At 33.8% G+C, this 23344-nt stretch overlaps 1 protein-coding gene across 6 annotated transcripts in view; it reads right to left on the minus strand.

The window, feature by feature from the left end:
* Positions 1 to 2316: 2316 nt before the first annotated feature.
* LOC143059871 (uncharacterized) overlaps positions 2317 to 23344 on the minus strand; it is a 43717-nt gene continuing 22689 nt past the window's right edge. Inside the window, exons 7-8 of one of the 6 annotated variants that reach the window (XM_076233433.1) lie at positions 14169 to 14235; positions 12375 to 13413 (exon numbers count right to left, since the gene is read on the minus strand). In XM_076233433.1, the coding sequence (XP_076089548.1) occupies positions 13344 to 13413; positions 14169 to 14235 (137 nt within the window). In that variant the 3' untranslated portion in view covers positions 12375 to 13343. Of the gene's footprint in view, positions 8070 to 12374; positions 13414 to 14153; positions 14236 to 15070; positions 20889 to 23344 lie in introns of those variants that run through there. The other 5 variants (XM_076233436.1, XM_076233434.1, XM_076233439.1 and 2 more) reach the window with 5 other exon arrangements.

Genomic DNA, 23344 nt, shown 5'->3' on the forward strand with positions numbered 1-23344 from the left:
CAGTGATAGATTGACTCTGACACCATGTTTATAGGTCACAGTATCATTATTGTTACGGGATAAATCATCTGACTGTGATAGATTGACTCTGACACTATGTCTATTGGCCACAGTACAACTAGTGGTACAGGATAAATCATCTGACTGTGATAGATTTACTCTGACGCCATTTCTATTGGTCAAGGTATCATTATTGTTACAGGATAAATCATCTAACTGTGATAGATTGACTCTAACACCATGTCTATTGGTCACAGTATCATTATTGTTACGCGATAAATAATCTGACTGTGATAGATTCACTCTGAAACCATGTCTATAGGTCACAGTATCATTATTATTACGGGATAAATCAACTGACAGTGATAGATTGACTCAGACACCACGTCTATAGGCCACAGTACCATTTTTGTTACAGGATAAATCATCTGACTGTGATAGATGGACTCTGATACTATGTCTATACGTCACAGTATCATTATTGTTATAGGATAAATCATCTGACTGTGATAGATTGTTTCTGACATCATGTCTATAGGTGACAGTATCATTATTGTTACAAGATAAATCATATGACTGTGATAGATTGACTCTGACACTGTGTCTATTGGCCACAGTACAACTAGAGGTACAGGATAAATCATCTGACTGTGATAGATTTACTCTGACGCCATTTCTATTGGTCAAGGTATCATTATTGTTACAGGATAAATCATCTGACTGTGATAGATTGACTCTGACACCATGTCCATAGGTCAGAGTATCATTATTGTTACGGGATAAATAATCTGACTGTGATAGATTGACTCTGACACAATGTCTATAGGTCACAGTATGATTATTATTACGGGATAAATCATCTGACAGTGATAGATTGACTCTGACACCATGTTTATAGGTCACAGTGTCATTATTGTTACGGGATAAATCATCTGACTGTGATAGATTGACTCTGACACTATGTCTATTGGCCAAAGTACCACTAGTGGTACAGGATAAATCATCTGACTGTGACATATTTACTCTGACGCCATTTCTATTGGTCAAGGTATCATTATTGTTATAGGATAAATCATCTGACTGTGATAGATTGACTCTGACACCATGTCTATAGGTCACAGTATCATTATTGTTACGGGATAAATAATCTGACTGATAGATCGACTCTGACACCATGTCTATAGGTCACAGTGTCATTATTATTACGGGATAAATCATCTGACTGTGATAGATTGACTCTGACACCATTTCTTTTGGTCAAGGTATCACTATTGTTACAGGATAAATCATCGGACTGTGATAGATTGATTCTGACACTATGTCTACAGGTCACAGTATCATTATTGTTATAGGATAAATCATCTGACTGTGATAGATTGATTCTGACACTATGTCTATAGGTCACATTATCATTATTGTTACAGGATAAATCATCTGACTGTGATAGATTGACTCTGACACCATGTCTATAGGTCACAGTATCATTATTGTTACGGGATAAATAATCTGACTGTGATAGATTGACTCTGACACTATGTCTATTGGCCAAAGTACCACTAGTGGTACAGGATAAATCATCTGACTGTGACATATTTACTCTGACGCCATTTCTATTGGTCAAGGTATCATTATTGTTATAGGATAAATCATCTGACTGTGATAGATTGACTCTGACACCATGTATATAGGTCACAGTATCATTATTGTTACGGGATAAATAATCTGACTGATAGATCGACTCTGACACCATGTCTATAGGTCACAGTGTCATTATTATTACGGGATAAATCATCTGACTGTGATAGATTGACTCTGACACCATTTCTTTTGGTCAAGGTATCACTATTGTTACAGGATAAATCATCGGACTGTGATAGATTGATTCTGACACTATGTCTACAGGTCACAGTATCATTATTGTTATAGGATAAATCATCTGACTGTGATAGATTGATTCTGACACTATGTCTTTTGGCCACAGTATCACTAGTGGTACAGGATAAATCATCTGACTGTGATAGATTGACTCTGACGCCATTTCTATTGGTCAAGGTATCATTATTGTTACAGGATAAATCATCTGACTGTGATAGATTGACTCTGACACCATGTCTATAGGTCACAGTATTATTATTGTTACGGGATAAATAATGCATTTACGTTGGATAACTGTATATTGATTTGGGGTATGATCTTCATATCATATAAGAATAAGAATAAGAATAAGAATAATTTTATTGCATCATACACCCAAAAGAGGGTCAACGCAAAACAAACAAGTTCACAACATAAAGAACATAGACAATGATAGTCCAATGATAATCACAAGATAACAAAACAAATACAAATACATAATACTATCTAAAACATGAAATACATAGAAAAAATAAACGAAAAACAACAATCAAGTTTACAGGGTCAGAGTTTGATATATAAATATGCTATTGAGAATCTTACATTATTAATGGTCAATTATTATATTAAATTTAATCAATTCATTTGAAAGTTCACCTTTCAAATAAGTTCCCAAATGAACCCCGGAAATTTGTCTCCTGGTTTGATCTGCAATAACGTTTTGACGTCATATTTTAAATATTGTATATAAGTATAGGTCATTCTTTCTTAAATATTTATATAACTATAGGTACTGAATTTCAGTGAATGTTATATTAAAATGGGTACGTTTTTTGAGGCAAAAATGGCACACCCCTACCAAAAAAATATCGAAGTTAATACAACACATCTCAAACAATCTTTCATTTCTATAGTAAATCATTTTTTTTAAATTTCAGTTCTATAAGGGACTTACTTACTTTGAAAGCAAAGAAAGGGGACTGGGCACTGTGTGTTTGTTTTTTGTTGTATTTTGCTTAGATTTTGTTTTTTCGTTTTGTTTTTATTTATTTGATTTATTTGCTTATTTGCTGTTGTTATATTTTCATTTATCTTTTTTTAAGATTAAAAGTGCCGGAAAGAAGGAGGAGGTGGGGGGGGTGTCATTCAGATTCTTGAAAAAAAAACTAATTTGTCCAGACAACGGCGACGACAGTATTTTTAAGTATCCTATATGACTGTCCATTTTCAATGGATAGTAACATGTAAAATTTAAAAGAAAATATATTTTTGAGATCTGAAAAATAAACCAGTTAAGACTTTTGTCGTGTTCTAAAAAAATGGTATTGCTAAAAATTACTAGGAAAATGAGAAGGCTTTCTTCATATGTAATCCCCGTTTCAGAATCCTTGGAATTGACCCAAAAGGGGTAAGAGAAACAAAATTCAAAATCATGCAGTTCAAAAGAAGGCTCGCAATATATTTGTTTAAATCTAATGAAGTGTACATTACATTTATGGATTTTTAGGGTCATCGGACGCAAAAATGAAAATTGAAATGTCAAAAATTCATACGCATTTAAACAACAAGCGTGTTACATATAATGACTCCTAAAGGACACCGTAATTAACACCCCTGAAGAAATCAGTAGAGGACTTTGCTATGCACTTCACGTTACCCGTAGCAAAATACTGAACATCCATTTTAAGTGAACTAAGATGATCATATTCTGTGAACTATAGACATTTTGGTATTAAATGAGACTCTAGTAGGGATCATCCTGCTTGCCCTACATTCTCAGTTTTAGATTTTAATAGATAGTTGCCAAATTTTATGCAGTGTTTCTCCAGCCAGTGGAGGAATTTACAGAACAACAACACCCCCAGAAAGGATACGTTACAGGTCAGACATTTTAAAAGTTTTTGTTGTCTTATTTTGGTTTTCATTTTTTTTTTTATTAAATTTGACTATATACTGCACAATTATTGTAAAAAAAACACAGCAAAAGCGTACTTGGTATGTCCTACGTGGAGATTGTAAGTTCTCGTTGATGTTACAAGAAACAGTAAAATCATAAAAAAAACCGTCAGATCATAGATTTATTATCTATGTTCAGATTTACTGATTACTCGAATTCATGTCAATTTTTTCATGCAAGTGGCTCTCCGTACGAACAATTCATACGGCGAGTCCCAGGGCTCCTAGTACGAACTGCCATATAGATGAAACGTATACGAATTTCCAAATTTCGGTCTTGGAATAAATCCCGTGAATGGTGCATTGACTTTGACCCAAAAAAATCATTATGTCGAAATATAAAATCATTCAATTGATAGACTAGCCTGATGTTTAGTGACTATATGGACATGTATCCTACAAAATTTTAGATGAAAATGCCAAACACACTAAGAATACGCAAACATCTTAACTGACGATGGCTGGTTATTGTTAAAAGAATTGATGATTCAGAATAAGGAGCATCATGAATGGGATTGTTTTGCTTGTAAACAAAAACTTGGTGTTAAGGAAACTCTGGCATGTGATTGCTGTCTAGAGTGGCACCATCTGCAAATGTGTCCATCTGAAATGTGTGCCCAAACAAACGTATTGGATCTGTAAATCTTGTAAGTAGTTTCATGCGTTTAAGGCAAAATACAGATTTGAACTTAATATATTTAAATGTAAATTATATGTCTATTGTAACATTGAAATTAAATTTCCTACTTCCATGAACCCCATAGTACGTAAGTTCAATGATGGCTGATAATTATTTTAAGTAATTTATATTTCTTATTTGATATGAGCATGTTTATATTGATTCTATATTCATTATGTTTCCTTCTATTTCTCTCATTGCATGAATTTGTTTTCATTTTAAGTCATGTTTAAAATTTATTGACTGTTTTACATTTTATTTAAAATTGTTAAAGACATTTTAATCTGTGGCTCTATGTGGATTCTGCATATTTTAAGTATTTGATTTTAACTGGGATCAATATAAAACGATTGGGATTTGAATCTCTCAGTATTTCTATGATACAACAGTAAATTTTCTACGTCGTGTCTCAAACTTTCACCTATAACTTTTGATTTACTCATCATAAAATTATTCTAAAAATTATGCAGGGAAGCTGATTTATTACTGATTTGCAAGATTAAATTTTCTTTCGCATAACAATAAAATCCTAATTTTAGAAAAATAATAAAGGCATGAGGGGTAGTTTTCTTGTGAAAAGAGGTCGTAAAAATGTCAAGAAACCTTCCAATAAACAATTGAAGTTATCGATGATTAACGAGCGGCGGAATACTAGAAATCAAGAAAATTGCGTAACTTTAACTGGTTAGTTTACCTGTTAAATTCCACACTACTATTATGAAATTTAACCTGGATAAAGCTCTTAATATTGGCTTTGTAACCATATAAAATTTATGCAGGTGAGAATATTTACAGTGTGATTTTAGTTTTACTGACGTGACCCCACTAACGGAAATTTACATCAAATTTTTGGGGTTCAAAAACTGAACTTTTCATTATATATTTTTGAACTAAATATTCAACTAAATTTAAAGAAAAATATATCATAGGATGCCTCGAAGTTTCCTCTTTTCAGTCATATAATTTTAAAGTATGAAATATTTTTGGGAAAAATAGAGTGTTCCCAAATTCACGCCTACCAATCTCTCTCATTCACCACCAAATGTGATGCAAAGAAATTAATGAGAGAGACACCCGGTGCTGAATGAGAGAGATAAATTTTAGATCAATTAGAGGTAAGTACGTAAATTAAGACCCCTTATTCAATTTGTTTTAAAAATCAGAGAATGCTATTCTGTGGCAAATTCATTTCTCTATACGTTGGTATTCATTGCTTGCATGTAAACACAAAACTGACAACGTAAGACGTTTTCTCCTACAAACATGTCAATGGAAATACAAGAAAAAAAGTCAAACAATTGTCCAGAAATCAATGTTAATCTAATCTTATCTTACCAATTTCACTGTTGTAGAAAGTTTACCAGCAAGGTATCACTACCATGTCATATCAAGTGTCAGACTCTATCCGTTTTCTCTCAATCATTCTTTGAAGTTAGTGGTGATGCATGAGAACTAGTGGTGATGCAGGAGAAAAGTGGTGGTGCATGAGAGGACAATAAATTTCTTTATGCTTATATCAAAGTGTTCGACAATTATCATGTGAAATGACTGTTTCAAGTTTCAGTTATTCATCAAAACCTGAAATTGTCTTTCTGGGGACCTTAATTATCATGTTTACCTGGTTCAGTCGACATTGCGAAAGCAATGCGATGTCTGCCTTTTTGATTTTCTCTATTTTCTGATAATAAAGTTACCATTTTCATGTAATTTATCAAAATAGAGGAAGATTACCAAGAGCAATTTTTGTCCGTCCCGCCTGCAACAAAAGTCATGAAGGCGAGACGTAGCGCTCCTTAATTTCGTCGTCGTCGTCGGCGTTGTGATGATCAACATCTGGTACACCCTGTGTTTAAATTCCTTTAAACATTAATAACTTAATCAAATCATTATGAAATCATTTGAAATTTAGACAGTGACTTTATGTTGAGGAGGCACTATCTATAACAATATTTTGAGAGAAAAAAAAGTTTTATTATTTTTTCTGAATTTTATTGGCAAATGGACAGTATGTTGCACATCATATTTTGTACACGCTATGGTTAAAAAAAATTTCAAACATCAATGACTTCATCAAATCTTAATCAAATCATTTGAAACTTGGATAGCAGCTTCTTCATGATCAAGAGATATAGCATGTTTCAAAACTAAATTTTGAGAAAAAAAAAAAGATTTTCTTTCTGAATTTCACTGGTAATTGGAATAAGTTTTTTGCACTTTACATTTAGGTTCAGTCTGTAGTTAAAGTTCTTTAAACATCGTTTACTTTATCGGCATGTCTCTTTGGAATTCCTTCTAAATTGGATCGAGGCACCTTTATGATCAAGAAATTGTACCTAAAAATATTTATCTATTTTTCCACAATGTACTGATAAATGGACTTAGGTTTGTTTTTTTTTTTAATTTTTTTTTTTTTGCATTTCACATTAAAGGGTAGTGTATTGTTAAAGTTTTTAATTATCAATATTTATATCAAACCTTCATGAAACTAACTGAAACTAGTACCAAAGCTTTTAGTGATAAAAGTACAGTGTTTTTATCAAAATTTAACAACAATATAGATTTTTCCAAAATTGATTGATAATAAGACTTATTTTTTGTCAATTTACATTCTGGTACAGTCTGTTGTAAATCTTTCCGTCATCAGAGACTCTTATTAAGTATTATGAGGTGGGGAACATTTTTCTTCAGGACAGTTTTTGAAGATCAACAAATTAAGAGTTACATGTTATCACTGATTCCATGGAACCTTAACGAATTTTTATAGTATGGATTTATTTTTCCAAAGGCCACATCTGTCTAACCCCTCGCATGCATATGCACCAGTTCAAAGGCAGGAAAATATTGGCCATGGGTACATTTAGTAGTTCTATTTTGTATGTTTGTTGATGTTGTGACAAACTAATGTGTTATACTGTTCGATATATATTTTTTTTAAATCTTGTCGGGGTCATTCAGAGCTTGATACCCTGTTGAAAAACTTGAGGTGACCACAGTGAATTTGTGTCTTGTATTATGACCGTTTTTTATTCATGCCTATGCCGTTCTAAGCCAAGTCACCATTCATGCAAAAGTTACCTTTATCAATGAGCAAATTTGAAAATACTGATCATATACACCATTGGAAAAATAAAACCATATTATAAAAAACACTCCAGGTATTCTTCCTCTATTTTTACAAATTGAGATGCAAATGGTAAAGTTATACCGAAAATAGAGAAAAATCAAAAAGGCAGACACCGCATTGCTTTTGCAATGTCGACTGATTCAGGTAAACATGATAATTAAGGTCTCCAGAAAGACGATTTCAGGTTTTGATGTATAACTGAAACTTGAAACAGTCATTTCACGTGATAGTATAGAGAAATGAATTTGCCACAGAATAGCATTCTCTGATTTTTAAAACAATTTGAGTAAGAGGTTTTAATTTACACACTTACCTCTAATTGATCTAAAATGTATCTCTCTCATTCAGCTCCGGATGTCTCTCTCATTAATTTCTTTGCATCACATTTGGTGGTGAATGAGAGAGATTGGTAGGCGTGAAATTGCGTCATGAAGTGAAAAATTCTGCGGTAGATTTCTATAAAAACAAAAATTACCCAACTTTTAGAGCAAAATTTCTGTACTTTGGAATAAAACTCTCTGTCAAAAAACTATATCATCCCATGCAGGAATCTTTTCTCTTTAAAATTTTCGGATTAATCAGATGAAGCATTTTTGAGTTACTGTACGACATTCAAGAAATATGGCATTTTTTTAAAAATCAAAGTCCCATAACTCTGGACACATCGCAAAATTGGAAAAAAAAAGGTAACCAGACATTACCAATTCCAGCCTAATTTTAAAATTTCAGTTCAATTGGATGAAGCATTTTTGAATTCATGAACGACATACAAGAATAAAGAGCTTGGCCGAGTGCACCATGATATGACCGCAATGATCGACAAGTGTTGACACACTTCTAAAGTGGACACAATAATATGTTTGACACAGTAATTTGCTGGACACAGAAATTTCATTAGTACTAAAAAGCACCACTTTGGCCCTTAATAGGTTGGAAAAACTGCAAGTCCTAGCTAAAATTCTCTGTTGGAAATTTCATAAGGACTCTAAAGAAAAAAAAAACCTTTGAAATTGGACGAGAAATAAAAAAGTTTGTTTTTTGGGATTGAGCACCACTTTGGCCCCAAATAGCTCGGAAACGGTACAAGCTACGTTAAATCCTTCGAGACTCTATCAGTGCAGAAGTTCATAAGGAAAACAATGAAAAAATCAAAATGAAAATAAGATGAAAAATAAAAATTTCATGAAAAAAAAAGAGAAGTCCGTTTTAGCCCCTTTTAGCTCTGAACCCTTAAGTCCTAGCTCAGATCTGTAAAAATTCACTTATTTTCTATGATACTCTTTGATCTCACCAATCTTAGTATTTACAATTACGTGTATTTCATTTCTCAAACAAAATCTTCATATTAAGTAGTGTTGTCAAATTGAACAATTATGCCTAACCGGTTAACCGAATAATCGTTCGACCGATTAACCGGTTAACCGGTAGTTACGTTGATGTTCAAAGTCTTATACAAAGTACTTCACGAATGACTGGTTTTATGATACAATAAATTGACATTTATCCCAGGGTATTATAACACAATAATGCAAACACTAACACAATTAGGATTTCAATATGTAATAAATTACAAAAAAAACAAATTTATAAGTATGTACGAGTATAAGAGTTATTCACATTTTTCCTCGGGTACATAGTTTTTATTCAGGAATATTATCTGGTCGATCACAGAGGAAGATAGTCGATTTCTCAGTTTAGTAACAATGAGACCCGCGCATGAAAAGATTCGTTCTGACGGAACAGAGGTAGCAGGAATACTTAAATATTGTCTAGCTAACACAAAGAGTCTGGGGAATTTACAATTATTTTCTTTCCACCACTCGAGTGGGTTTGAATCTTGCACAGCACGCTCCTTGATGTATAAGGACATTTCCGATTCATCTTGAAAGGACGTATCTTCGTCGGTGTCAAACAAAAGAAAGTCCAAAGATCGTTGGACTCTTTGTTTCTTGGCTGGTTGCTTGTCAACTTCAGTTCCAAGGTTTTTTTATGACGTTTTAACTGCGGGCTTTAATGGCACATCGTCTAACTTGGACTCTAACATTTCAATGGCGACTTTTTTTTGTTCTGGGGAGAAAAAGTTAAGTGTTCTATGCCTCGGATCAAGTAAGGACGCTAAAGCATGCTGTGTAGATGCAGTTTCAATGTCATACGGTTTAAAGCAGGTGATGAGTTCTTCTGAAATACTTGCTTTCATTTTATGCGCAAGAGCACTATCCTCTTCAGAGTTTTTTAGGTGTTTTTTTAAGAGTCCGTTGACAATAGGAAGCATTACAGAGGCTGATACGTCCTTTTCCAGACACATGTATGTTGTAACATGAGACATTTGCTTCAATACTGCGGAAATTTCAACCAGATAATCCCACTCATGATCTTTGAGAAGCATATGTGTGTCACATTTCTTAGTAACAGTTGTATCTAGCATTACATCCGTAATAACTCTGCGTTGTTCACATAGGCGTTCAATCATTAGCTGAGTCGAATTCCATCTCGTAACTACGTCTTGTATAAGTTCGTTCTGTCTTAGTCCGAACAACTTTTGTCTTTTCCTCATTTCTGCAGTTATTGTAGTTGAATGCTTGAAATGTCCCACTAACTTACGAGCACGTGAAGTAAGTTTGGCAATAGCGGGTATTTCCAAGCATGGTTTAATGCAAAGCTGAATGGTATGACCAAAGCATCTCATATCGTCAAAGTCACATTTCTCTGATGCACAATTCATGTTCCTAGCATTGTCATGTACAGAACTCACAATTTTACCGTCCAATTCAAACTCTGAAATTGTAGATTTCAGTCGTTCAGCAAGATTTTCGCCTGTATGGCGTTCAGGCATTTCACGAGTAACAAGCACATTTGACTGTAAATTCCAGTCTTTGTCAACGTGATGTTCTGGACTGTTAAAAAGCTTTTTGTAGCATTCGATGTCCATGTATCAGAAGTAAGGGATACGCTGTCAATGAGATTTAACTCTTTAATCAAACTCTCTTTTTTGTCACTATATGACTTTTCTATTCTGGATTTTATAGTATTTCTAGACGGAATTTTAAATTCTGGAGCTATTATCGACATAAGTTTTGAAAATCCTTTTCCCTCAACAATGCGAATGGGTAGGTAATCCAATATAATCATATCCACTATTGAATTTGTTATTAGTTCAGATTGAGTAGACGAAAATCTTCTAGATTTGGGTGTCTGAACAAAGTCTAAAACCGATGACTGCTTAACTTTCTCAGGCGTTTCAGAAAAGTCATTGGGATGCTTTAACTTCAGATGATTCAGCATATTACTTGTACCACCAGTATAGACTAATTCCATTTCACATAGTTTGCATTTCACTATTTTGGAGTCAGCATTACGTTTAAAAAAAGACCAAGCCTTAGATGACGGAGGTGGCATATTTACATGTACGCACACACAATATAAAGTCAAAGTGAAGAAATAAACTAAATCGTAAAATTTATTCAGCATGTTCAGCTTACAACTGTTCAAAATAAACTTAATATGCTAATTATGTTTACATTATACTTGCCCGGAGCTGACAGACAAGTTGTCTATGTGCTAATTAAGTAATAAAATTTAAATGTTTTCAAGGTTAACAAGATTAATCAATAAACTGAACAATTGATCTGTCTAATCAAGTACCAATCAATTCGTACAATCATTTCACATTATTTACTAATGATTTCAGTACACATTTACATCAATTTTATTAAAATTTTAAAAAGGTCCGGTTAACCGGTAAGCGTTTTTGGTATTCGGTATTCGGTCGTTCGACCGGTTAACCGTTGACAACACTAATATTAAGTGATCAATGACTTGTTTGTAGAGCTTTTATTGCTGATCATTTTTGCAATTTTTAATTTTTTTTTTATCTATTAAAACTTATTAGATAATAGCCAAAAACATTAAAATTGGCCAAAAATAGTCTTTTATATGCAATAACCCCTATGCGGGGGCCATCCGACAATTTTAACTCAAAAGTAACTAAGGTAGATCTTGTCAATCTGAACATTTGTCACCCTGTCAGATTTTCTCAATCTGTTACAGTTTCCAAGATGGCAGTTAATATTTGCATTTTACCCCTATGTTCTATTTTTAGCCTTGGCAGCCATGTTGGTTGTCCGGCAGAAATGTCGTTCACAACATTTAAACTAGTTACCCTAAGGATGATTGTGGCCAAGTTTGGTTCCATTTTGGCTTGGCAGTTTCAGAGAAGAAGATCTTTGAAAAAGTTAAAGGACTGACGATGACAGACGACGACGGACGCCAAGTGATAGAAATAGCTCACTTGGCCCTTTAGGTCAGGTGAGCTTAAAACTAGAAATTTATATACCTATAAATTTGCTTCCATTTGGTCTCATCAGTCAGGGTAGGAATCAAATTCATGGTTTCAAGAAATATCTATATCATCTGACTTTCCCTGAGACCTTCCTGGTTCTAAAAGTTAGTACATAATTGTTAATGTACATAACTATTCCAAACTTGAGCTTTTAATTTTTTAAAAATCATCAATTTTTATTTTCATTTCAAAAATTGTATTCAGAGGATATTTAATATTTGACAACAAATAAAAATAAATAATTCTAAGTTTAATTTAAACTGAACCAGGAAAGTTTCGACCTGCCAGTTAAGCATTAGGACATGCAAGTATTTACATATATATATGAACATAAATACAATAAAAATTTGATGCCTGAAAACTGTAGAAGCAAGACAAAATACTCTACCAACTGAGGATTACCCCATACAATTTAGCTAATCTATTGGGAGTCCTCAAAACAAAATTATATACATAAAATAATATACAAAAAGGTGAGTTGACCAAAGAAATAAAAAACAATACCTTATACACAACAAACAAGCAAGTAAAATGTCATATGAAACAAGTATTAACTATTATATTAATTTTACACAGTATTTTCAGAAAATTTCCAAATCTTCAACTGTCCATGTTTTATGGGTGAACAGAACTTCAGCTGATAATGTGATTAAACTTTTGTCGTATACATCCTTTGTATAGTGTAATTCATTAGTTTGAAGTGCAGATTTTGAATATTCTATAGGAAAAGTATGATTTAAGGCGTATAATACAAGCATATCAATAACAATATAGACTAGCTACATCCCTTTTTGATATTTATCCCATGGCTTTTTTTCAAGATGCACTTTATATTTTCTTATCAAGTTAGTTATAAGAATAGAGGATGTGGTATGATTGTCAATGAGACAGTCATCTGGAAAGGTTCCAAGTACAAATAAAAATTTATCTACAGGTTACCGTACGGCTTTCAACAATGGACAAGAATCCACAACATAAAGTAAGCTGTAAAAAGCCCCTAAACAAGAAAATGTGACACAATTCAAGATAACAACAAACCTTTATAAATTTAGATTTACCTTTATAAATCAAGGCATCATGCATCCCCTGTAGGTCGATATTAACAGAGATTTTCATATACAATGCTATAAACCTCTTTATATAAGCAAAAGTAATACATGCATATAACTGCCAATAAGTGCACTCTAAATCTAAGACTACTTTTTAACTCATGTAATTTATATCAAAAGAGCAAAACCTAAGAAGATATAATTGTAACAGGATGCTGTTATAGATGTCCAAAGAAACACAAATTGAATTCTCCTTCAAATCAAAAACTATCTCCAGGGCCTGTATAATTCTAGAAATGCCCCTCAGGGCACTAACCTTGTATGATCAGTGAATGTGCCTTGCTAAAACATAGGGTAATCCATGATTACAAAGTTCGCCTCATCTGCAACATTCTTTGTACCTAAGACAAACCTATAAAACACAATAATTCATAAAAGTAAGAGCTTTACCTAAGGAGGGTCAACTATGCATGAAATGTAGGTCAAATTACATGATCCTAGACCATATAGTGACTGAGAAATGAACTCGACATAAACTTTAACCAAAGTCAATCAAGCATGAAATGTAGGTCAAATTGACCTATTTTGGTATGCATGCTGACAGGCTCCCAAAGTTACATCCCCACATCAAGTGACACGATCCTAGGTCATAAAGTATCCGAGAAATGAACTCGGATGTAAACTTTAACCAAAGTCAATAAAAGCATGAAATGTAGGTCAAATTGACCAATTTTGGTATGGATGTTGCAGGCTCCCAAAGTTACACTCCCACATCAAGTTATATGATCCTAGGCCACATAGTATCTAAGAAATGAACTTCGACGTAAACTTTAACCAAAGTCAATCAAGCATGAAATGTAGGTCAAATTGACCTATTTTGGTATGGATGCTGACAGGCTCGCAAAGTTACATCCCCACATCAAGTTACATGATCCTAGGCCACATAGTATCTGAGAAATGAACTCGGACGTAAACTTTAACCAAAGTCAATCAAGCATGAAATGGAGGTCAAATTGACCTATTTTGGTATTGATGCTGACAGGCTTGCAAAGTTACATCCCCACATCAAATTACATGATCCTAGGCCACATAGTATCTGAGAAATGAACTCGGACGTAAACTTTTAACCAAAGTTAATCAATGTGTACTTACATTTTTGATACTTACCAATCACTTGGTGTGAAAGTTGAAGGAGCCTTCCTTTTTCTCTTGCCAGTTTTGAGTGATACAACTTCTATTAATTCATTATTATTACAGGTTCAAGATAGGAATTAAATATTAAACAAGATGAACTGTGAGCTATTACTCACAAAAGTCTACCCCCGCTAACCATATCATTATAGGATCTGCAAGTTCGTAAACAGGAAGTAGAAGAGCAGCAGACCTGAAAACCACTTAAACAATACAGCACCCCAACCTGATACTTGATAACAAATATCTAATAGCTGTAATACATAGTAGTTGAGAAAAGTGTTACGAAAATTTTTCATTAATATCCCTGTCTAATTTATGTACTAAGTCCGTAAACAGGAAGTTGAAGAGCGACAGACCTGAAAACCGCTTACACAGTACAGCACCCCAACCTGATGCTTGATATCAAATATCAAATAGCTGTGATTCATAGTAGCAGAGAAAAGTCTTACGAAAATTTTTCATTAATACCCCTATGTCTAATATATGTACTAAGTCTGTAAACAGGAAGTAGAAGAGCGACAGACCTGAAAACCGTTTACATGGTACAGCACCCCAACCTGATGCTTGATACCAAATATCTAATAGCTGTGATACATAGTAGTTGAGAAAAGTGTTATGAAAATTTTTCATTAATACCCCTATGTCTAATATATGTACTAAGTCTGTAAACAGGAAGTAGATGAGCACCAGACCTGAAAACCACTTACACGGTACAGCACCCCAACCTGATGCTTGATACCAAATATCTAATAGCTGTAATACATAGTAGCTGAGAAAAGTGTTACAAAAAAGTGTTACGGATGGACTGACAGAGGACGGTGTTACGGCCAGAAATCGCCTTTAAATTGTAGCCAACAAAAGACACAAATCAATAGTAAAATTTAACAACATTTAATATACAAAAGTTTACAAAAGGTATTAAACAAATATTACTGTTAACTTAACTGTCAAAATATGAGTCCAATCTGTTATCTTTATCTGTATCCGGAAATCTTTCGGAATCCAATTTGAATATTACGTTCACTACTAATGTCACAATCCAGTATGATGTTGTCTTTAGAATAAAAGTGTCAATCCAAATGCTATGAATACTAATGTCTATCAATGTCTATGTCCAAGTTTAATTATGAGAGTTTAACTTTAGTGTCTGTATATATAGTGTTGTCATGGAAAATTCTAGAACACTCTATAATGGAACATTGTGGAAAATCCTGGAAAGTTTAAGGATCATTCTAGAAAGTTCCAATCATTCTGTGATTGTTCCAGTGATTCCTAAACTGCACAGTTATAAGATTATTTGGTAAACAACTATCAGGCCATACAACACAAATTAGGCCAACATAAATAAACATAATAATTACAATATCATAACACCTCCCCCCTTAAAAGAAGTTTTAGTGTAACAAAAACTTATCATGAATAATATGAACAAAAATACATAATATATACAAAGTGATTTAATAAGCTCTAGATAAAGCATCAGCTATTACATTATCTTTACCCTTAATATGTTTTACAATTACATCATATTCCTGTAACAATAAACTCCACCTAGTCAACCTCTGATTCTTGTTTCTCATTTTATGCATGAAGGTGAGAGGATTATGATCAGTATAAACAAGAATAGGATATACAGTGGGATTCAAATATACATCAAAATGTTGAAGTGCTGACAACATTGCAAAACACTCTTTTTCAATAGTTGAATAATTTTTCTGATGTTTATTTAATTTCTTAGAAAAATATGATATAGGTTTTTCAACATTATCATCTGTCTCTTGATATAAAACAGCTCCTATTCCTACATCGCTTGCATCAACGGCAAGTTTAAATTGTTTTTCAAAGTCTGGAGTAATCAGAACTGGACTATTAATTAAAAGTGATTTGCTATTTTCAAAAGCTTTTTGACAATTTCCGCTCCAGATAAATTTAGAATATTTCCGTAAAAGATGAGTCAATGGTTGAACAACAGTAGCAAAATTTGAACAAAATTTTCTGTAAAATCCAATCATGCCTAAATATCTCATAAGTTGTTTTCTATTTGTAGGAGGTGGAAATTTGGAAATAGCTTCCACTTTAGCCATAATAGGTTTTACTTGACCTTGGCCAACTGTATGCCCTAAATAATCAACAGTGGCCTGACAAAATTCACTTTTACCAAGATTAACAGTCAAATTTGATTTTGACAATCTATCAAAGGTATCATATAAATGTGTTAAATGCTGTTCCCAGCTATCACTACATACAATAAGATCATCAATATAAGCATAACAACGGTCTAAATCTTTTATAACATTATTGATCATTCTTTGAAATGTAGCTGGAGCACTTTTCATGCCAAATGGCATTACAGTATATTGAAATAAGCCATTTGGTGTAACAAAAGCTGATATTTCACGAGCTCTCTGTGTCAATGGAACTTGCCAATAACCTTTCAATAAATCAAATTTGCTCACAAATTTTGCTTGACCAATATTGTCAATACAATCGTCTATCCTTGGAATCGGATAGGAATCAGATTTTGAGACTGAATTTACTTTTCTGAAATCAGTCACGAAACGAAAAGTTTTATCTGGTTTTGGCACAAGGAGACAAGGAGAGCTCCATTCACTGTTACTCGGCTCAATAATATCATTGTCAAGCATATATTTAATTTCTTTTCTCATAACTTCAAGTTTGAGTGGATTGAGCCTGTAAGGATGTTGCTTAATTGGACAAGCATCTCCGACATCAACATCATGACAAACAGCAGTGGTTTTGTTTGGCACATCTGGAAAAAGATTTTTAAAAGAAAATACCAAAGTTTTTATTTCTTCTCTACGATCAAAAGACAGATGTGCAAGTTTTGAATCTAAATTTGACAAAATTTCTGAATTTTTCAATCTAACTGTCTCTTCCATAGTTTTACAACTAAAAATTGGTTCAATTACATCTGGTTTGTCATGATTGTTCTCAAATTTAACCATGCCTAAAGTGGCAACTGGTTTACTATCACATAGAACATTAGTACGCTCAAAATATGGTTTTAACATATTAATATGACACACTCTATTTTGTTTGCGCCGACCTGGAGTTTTTACAATATAATTCAAATCATTAATTTTACTCTCTATTGTATAAGGACCACAATATTTAGCCTGTAAAGGATGTCCAGGGACTGGCAAAAATACAAGTACCCTATCACCAGGCTCAAAAACTCTGTCCCTGGCATCTTTATCATACCATATTTTCATCTTGTTCTGTACATTTTTTAAGTTTTTCTGAGCAATTTGACAAGCAGTATACAATTTTTCTTTAAATCTAGATACATAGTCTAAAAGATTCAAGTCAGTATGTTCAGTAAGCCACTTTTCCTTAATCAATTTTAACGGTCCCCTTACAGTATGGCCAAATACCAACTCAAAGGGACTAAAACCAATGGATTCTTGAACAGCCTCTCGGACTGCAAAAAGTAGAAAGTGAACTCCATCATCCCAGTCTCTGTCAAATTGAAGACAAAAAGTTCTAATCATGTTCTTCAATGTCTGATGAAAACGTTCTAAGGCACCTTGAGATTCTGGATGGTACGCACTTGATCTATACTGAGCAATCCCTAACTGGTACACTACTTGCTGAAATAGACCTGACATGAAATTTGATCCCTGGTCGGACTGTATAGACTTAGGAAGTCCTACTAATGTGAAAAATTTGATAAGTGCTTTGACAATAGTAGGTGTCTTGATATTTCTTAGCGGAATAGCCTCAGGAAAGCGGGTAGATGTACACATGATTGTCAATAAATATGCAATTCCAGTCTTGGTCTTTGGTAAAGGTCCAACACAGTCAATTAGAACTCTGCTGAAAGGTTCGTCAAAGGCTGGAATAGGCAGAAGAGGTGCTGGTGGTATTTTCTGGTTAGGTTTACCAACAACCTGGCATATATGACATGATTTGCAGTATTCTGCAACATCATTTCTAAGTTTAGGCCAGTAAAAATGCTGCAAGATCTTAAGGCAAGTCTTCCTTATACCTAAGTGTCCAGCCAAGGGGGTGTCATGGGCAAGACCAATAATTTCTTGTCTATAAACTTTAGGCACCACCACTTGGTATATCACTCTCCATTCCTCCTCTGGGGTAGCATCAGGAGGCCTCCACTTCCTCATTAAAATACTGTCCTGATGGTAATAGCATTCGGCCACTTTGTCTGCTTCCTCCTGTGGTTGAGCCCTCTGGCTGAGCTGAAGAACCTCAGGGTCTTTATGTTGTTCTTCGAGTAAATTATTTCGGTCTAATGAATGGCTGTTCACATCTGGCCATGGCATAATAACATTTTTGTTAACACTAGGTGGTTTTATAATAGCCTTTTCTGAGTTACCAGGATCTTCAATATCAGCTATAAAAGTGTCAGAAAGGTCCATGTAATCAAACTTGTCTTCTTGCAAATTCTCATTTTGTTGTTTTCTAGCCATCGCCCTAGTAACAACACAAGCTGGATACAATTCAGCATCATCTTCAGGTGATTTAACATCCACCACCGGTTCACTGGTAACAATTGGTTCTGCAACCACTTTGTTCCTAGCTAGATCATTTCCTAGCAATAATGTAACACCCTCAACAGGGAGATTAGGACGAACACCCACAATAACTGGTCCAGTTATCAAATCTGACTTCAGATAAATACGATGGAGAGGAACATCTATACAACCCATCTCTACACCTTGTAACAAAACGGAGGCACCAACAGAAGTCTTCTCGGACAAAGGCAACACACCTTCTAACAATAAAGACTGAGAAGCTCCAGTGTCTCGTAAAATCTTAATAGGCTGAAGAGTGGTATCATCAACAATAGAAATAAACCCATCAGACATAAAGGGTTTATATTCCTCCATGTAATCACAAAAACTGGACTTAAAAGCCTGACGCGCAGGGCATTCCAATGTACTGGTAATATAAGGTGTCGTACAAGCACTGGTCTTCGGCTTATTATCTCGTTCATTCTTCTTCTGAAGTCTAAAACAATCAGCCATCAGGTGACCAATCTTCTTACAATAAGCACAAGTCAGTGACTTCTTCTCAAAAGTATCAAATTTTGGACTAGACATATTATAACTGGACTGACTCTTATTCTGTGCAACAGGCTTACTATCAGTACGCTCAGTGCTTTGATTTTTGTAATTTCCACTTGAAGTATTAACATTTTGACCCTTGAAACTTCTTTTATGTGAAAGAGTATAATTATCTGAAATAACAGCTGCATCATGTATTGTCTCAACAGTTTTGTCGTCTAAATGTGTTTTTAAGTCTAAATGAACACATTGTTTGAACTCTTCTAATAACATCAATTGTCTTAGGTTATCAAAATTGTTATCTGTTTTCTTTGACGTAAGCCATTTATCAAATAGATCTTCTTTTTCCCGAGCAAATTCCACATAGGTTTGTGAATCAAACTTTTTATAAGATCTAAATTTCTGTCTATATGCTTCTGGTACTAGCTCATAAGCTTTCAAAACTTCCTGTTTCACCGTGTCATAATCGGAACTTTTTTCTGATGGAAGTGCGGAGTATATTTCAGCGGCCTTACCCTCAAAAACACTCTGTAGCATTGTAGTCCAATATGGCTTTGGCCAATTCAAACTACAAATGAACTATGAGCAATTTTCTCAAACTGTGGAAAATATTTATCGACTGTTTTTTTCACAAAATATTGCTGCATCAAAATATTCTGATTTCGACTGGACTTTAGTGTTGCTTTCTTCTTTGACCATTTCAATTTTCATTTTCTCCATCTCTAGCCTTTCCCTCATTTCAAGTTCTTTTAATTTAAATTCATCTTCTTTTTCCTTTTTATCCATTTCCAATCTTTCCTTCATTTTCAGTTCTGCCTGTTTTAATTTAAATTCATCTTCTTTTCTTTTCTCCATCTCCTTCAAATTCATTTCCAGTTCTTTTAGTTTGCGTTCATGTTCTAATTCAAGCTGTTTTAATTTAAAGGCGTCAATATTTTCGACCTTAAGTTCAAGAGCCTCTTTACCTAAAATTTCTGCGTCAACTAATTTGTCTATAACCAAATTTTTTATAATTTGTTTTCTCATAGATACTTTAAAAACTAATTTCAGTTCTTTAGCAAGCAACACTAATTCCTCTTTCTTTAAATTATCAAAACTCTCCAGGTCTGGCGTTTTCAAAAAATTACCGGCATCAAATGCCATTTTGTAGAATTTTGTTGGCTAGTTATAATAAAAATATTGAATAAATTTTAAATAAGATATTTTCGTTCTCCCGGACGAGCCCCCAATTTCTGTTACGGCCAGAAATCGCCTTTAAATTGTAGCCAACAAAAGACACAAATCAATAGTAAAATTTAATAACATTTAATATACAAAAGTTTACAAAAGGTATTAAACAAATATTACTGTTAACTTAACTGTCAAAATATGAGTCCAATCTGTTATCTTTATCTGTATCCGGAAATCTTTCGGAATCCAATTTGAATATTACGTTCACTACTAATGTCACAATCCAGTATGATGTTGTCTTTAGAATAAAAGTGTCAATCCAAATGCTATGAATACTAATGTCTATCAATGTCTATGTCCAAGTTTAATTATGAGAGTTTAACTTTAGTGTCTGTATATATAGTGTTGTCATGGAAAATTCTAGAACACTCTATAATGGAACATTGTGGAAAATCCTGGAAAGTTACAACGGAAGTTTCTGGAATAACGTAGAAGTTTAAATTACGCATCTTTTATAAGGATCATTCTAGAAAGTTCCAATCATTCTGTGATTGTTCCAGTGATTCCTAAACTGCACAGTTATAAGATTATTTGGTAAACAACTATCAGGCCATACAACACAAATTAGGCCAACATAAATAAACATAATAATTACAATATCATAACAACGGACTGACTGACGGACGGACGGACAGAGGTAAAACACTATACCCCCCCTCTCCTTCGGAGCGGGGGTATAATTATTACTGTTAATTTACTTAGCTGGCACTGATAACGGTAATTAAAGAGAAATTTAAAATATGACAGGTGTGTTTTTTCTTTTATATTGTCTTAATTACATGTACTTAGCCAAGTGGCATTTATAACCATGCTAATTTTTATTCCGATTAAGTTGATGCCCTGACCTCTTTTGATCTCTAGTTAACACTTGCCAATAATATAAACATACAGACCATGAAAAGAAAACTTGTTAAGTATGAAAATGGGAAAGAACAAGAGCAAAGTCGGCTCTGGACCTGCAGCGCTGGCACTTCATGGAAACATAGGTGCTTACCAATCGCAGCATAATAGTATGTAGCATTGGATAATAAAGGGAATTGTGAAAACAAAAGGAAATTGAGTACAGGTTTTTTATATATAAAATGCAAGAAATATGACAATTTTAGCATGATATACATCTATTAAATTTTGGCCTTGGCAGCCATGTTGGTTGCCCGTCAAGGACTACGGATATAATTTTAAAAATAGATACCATAAGGATGATTGTGGCCAAGATTGGTTCCATTTGACCTGGTAGTTTCAGAGGAGAAAATTATTATTTGCGAAATTTTAACCCTCGCTAACACTCGGGATTAAAATTTTACACAAACAATGCAACCCATGTTAAAATCTCTGATAAACCATGGCTGCCATGAATTATTTCTTAGATAGTCAAAAACGTTAAAATTGGCCAAAAATCATCATTTATGGGCAATAACCCCTTTGCGAGGGCATCCGACAATTTTGGCATAAATGGAACTTAGGTAGATTTTGACATTCTGAACATTTTTGCATATGTCAGATTTTCTCTATCTGCAATGGTTTTCAAGAAATTAGTCAATATTTGCATTTTACCCCTATGTTCTATTTTTAGCCCTGGCGGCCATCTTGGTTGACTGACATGGACATCATACCCTAAGGATGATTGTGGCTAGGTTTCGTTCCATTTGGCCTGGCAGTTGCAGAGGAGAAGATTTTTGTTAAAAGTTAACGGACGACGACGACGGACGCCAAGTGATGGGAATAGCTCAGTTGATCTTTCAGGTCAGGTGAGCTAATAAAAAGTGAAAGGGAACCAGGCATTACAAATTCCAGCCTAATTTTAAAATTTCAATTCAATCGGATGAAGCATTTTTGAATTAGTGTACAACATACAAGAAAAACGCATTTTTTTAACACCAAAGTCCCACAACTCTAGAACAACATATAGAAAAATCAGAAAAAAAACGAAAGAGAACCAGGCATTACCTATTCTAGCCTAATTATAAAATTTCGGATTAATTGGATGAAGCATTTTTGAGTTACTGTACGACATTCAAGAAAAATGGCATTTTTTATAAAAATCAAAGTCCCATACTCTGGACACATCGCAAAATTGGAAAAAAACAAAAGGTAACCAGACATTACCAATTCCAGCCTAATTTTAAAATTTCAGTTCAATTGGATGAAGCATTTTTGAATTCATGAACAACATACAAGAATAAAGAGCTTGGCCGAGTGCACCATGATACGACCGCAATGGTCGACAAGTGTTCATTTGGGCAAGTGTTGACACACTTCTAAAGTGGACACAATAATATGCTTGACACAGTAATTTGCTGGACACAGAAATTACATTAGTACTAAAAAGCACCACTTTGGCCCCTAATAGGTTGGAAGAACTGCAAGTCCTAGCTCAAATCTGCTAAAATTCTCTATGTTGGAAATTTCATAAGGACTCTAAAGAAGAAAAAAAACCTTTGAAATCGGACGAGAAATAAAAAAGTTTGTTTTTTGGGATTGAGCACCACTTTGGCCCCTAATAGCTCGGAAACGGTACAAGCTACGTTAAATCCGTCGAGACTCTACCAGTGCAAAAGTTCATAAGGAAAACAATGAAAAATGAAAAAATCAAAATGAAAATATGAAAATTAAAAATTTCATGAACAAAAAAGAGAAGTCCGTTTTAGCCCCTTTTAGCTCTGAAACCTTAAGACCTAGCTCAAATCTGTAAAAATTCACTTTGTTGGAAAAAATATGACTACTTTTGACATAACTGAAAATCGAAATTGTCAATTTTATTTAATATAAAAAGAAATTCAGGTTTAAAGATATTTTTTAGCCTACAACTTTTGAAAATTTACTGGATTTTTTTTCCTTAAATTGACGATTGTTGTTGGAAGGGACTTGGACAAT

This window comes from Mytilus galloprovincialis, unplaced genomic scaffold (genome assembly GCF_965363235.1).
Source record: "Mytilus galloprovincialis unplaced genomic scaffold, xbMytGall1.hap1.1 HAP1_SCAFFOLD_31, whole genome shotgun sequence".
NCBI classification, from domain to species: Eukaryota; Metazoa; Mollusca; class Bivalvia; order Mytilida; family Mytilidae; genus Mytilus; species Mytilus galloprovincialis.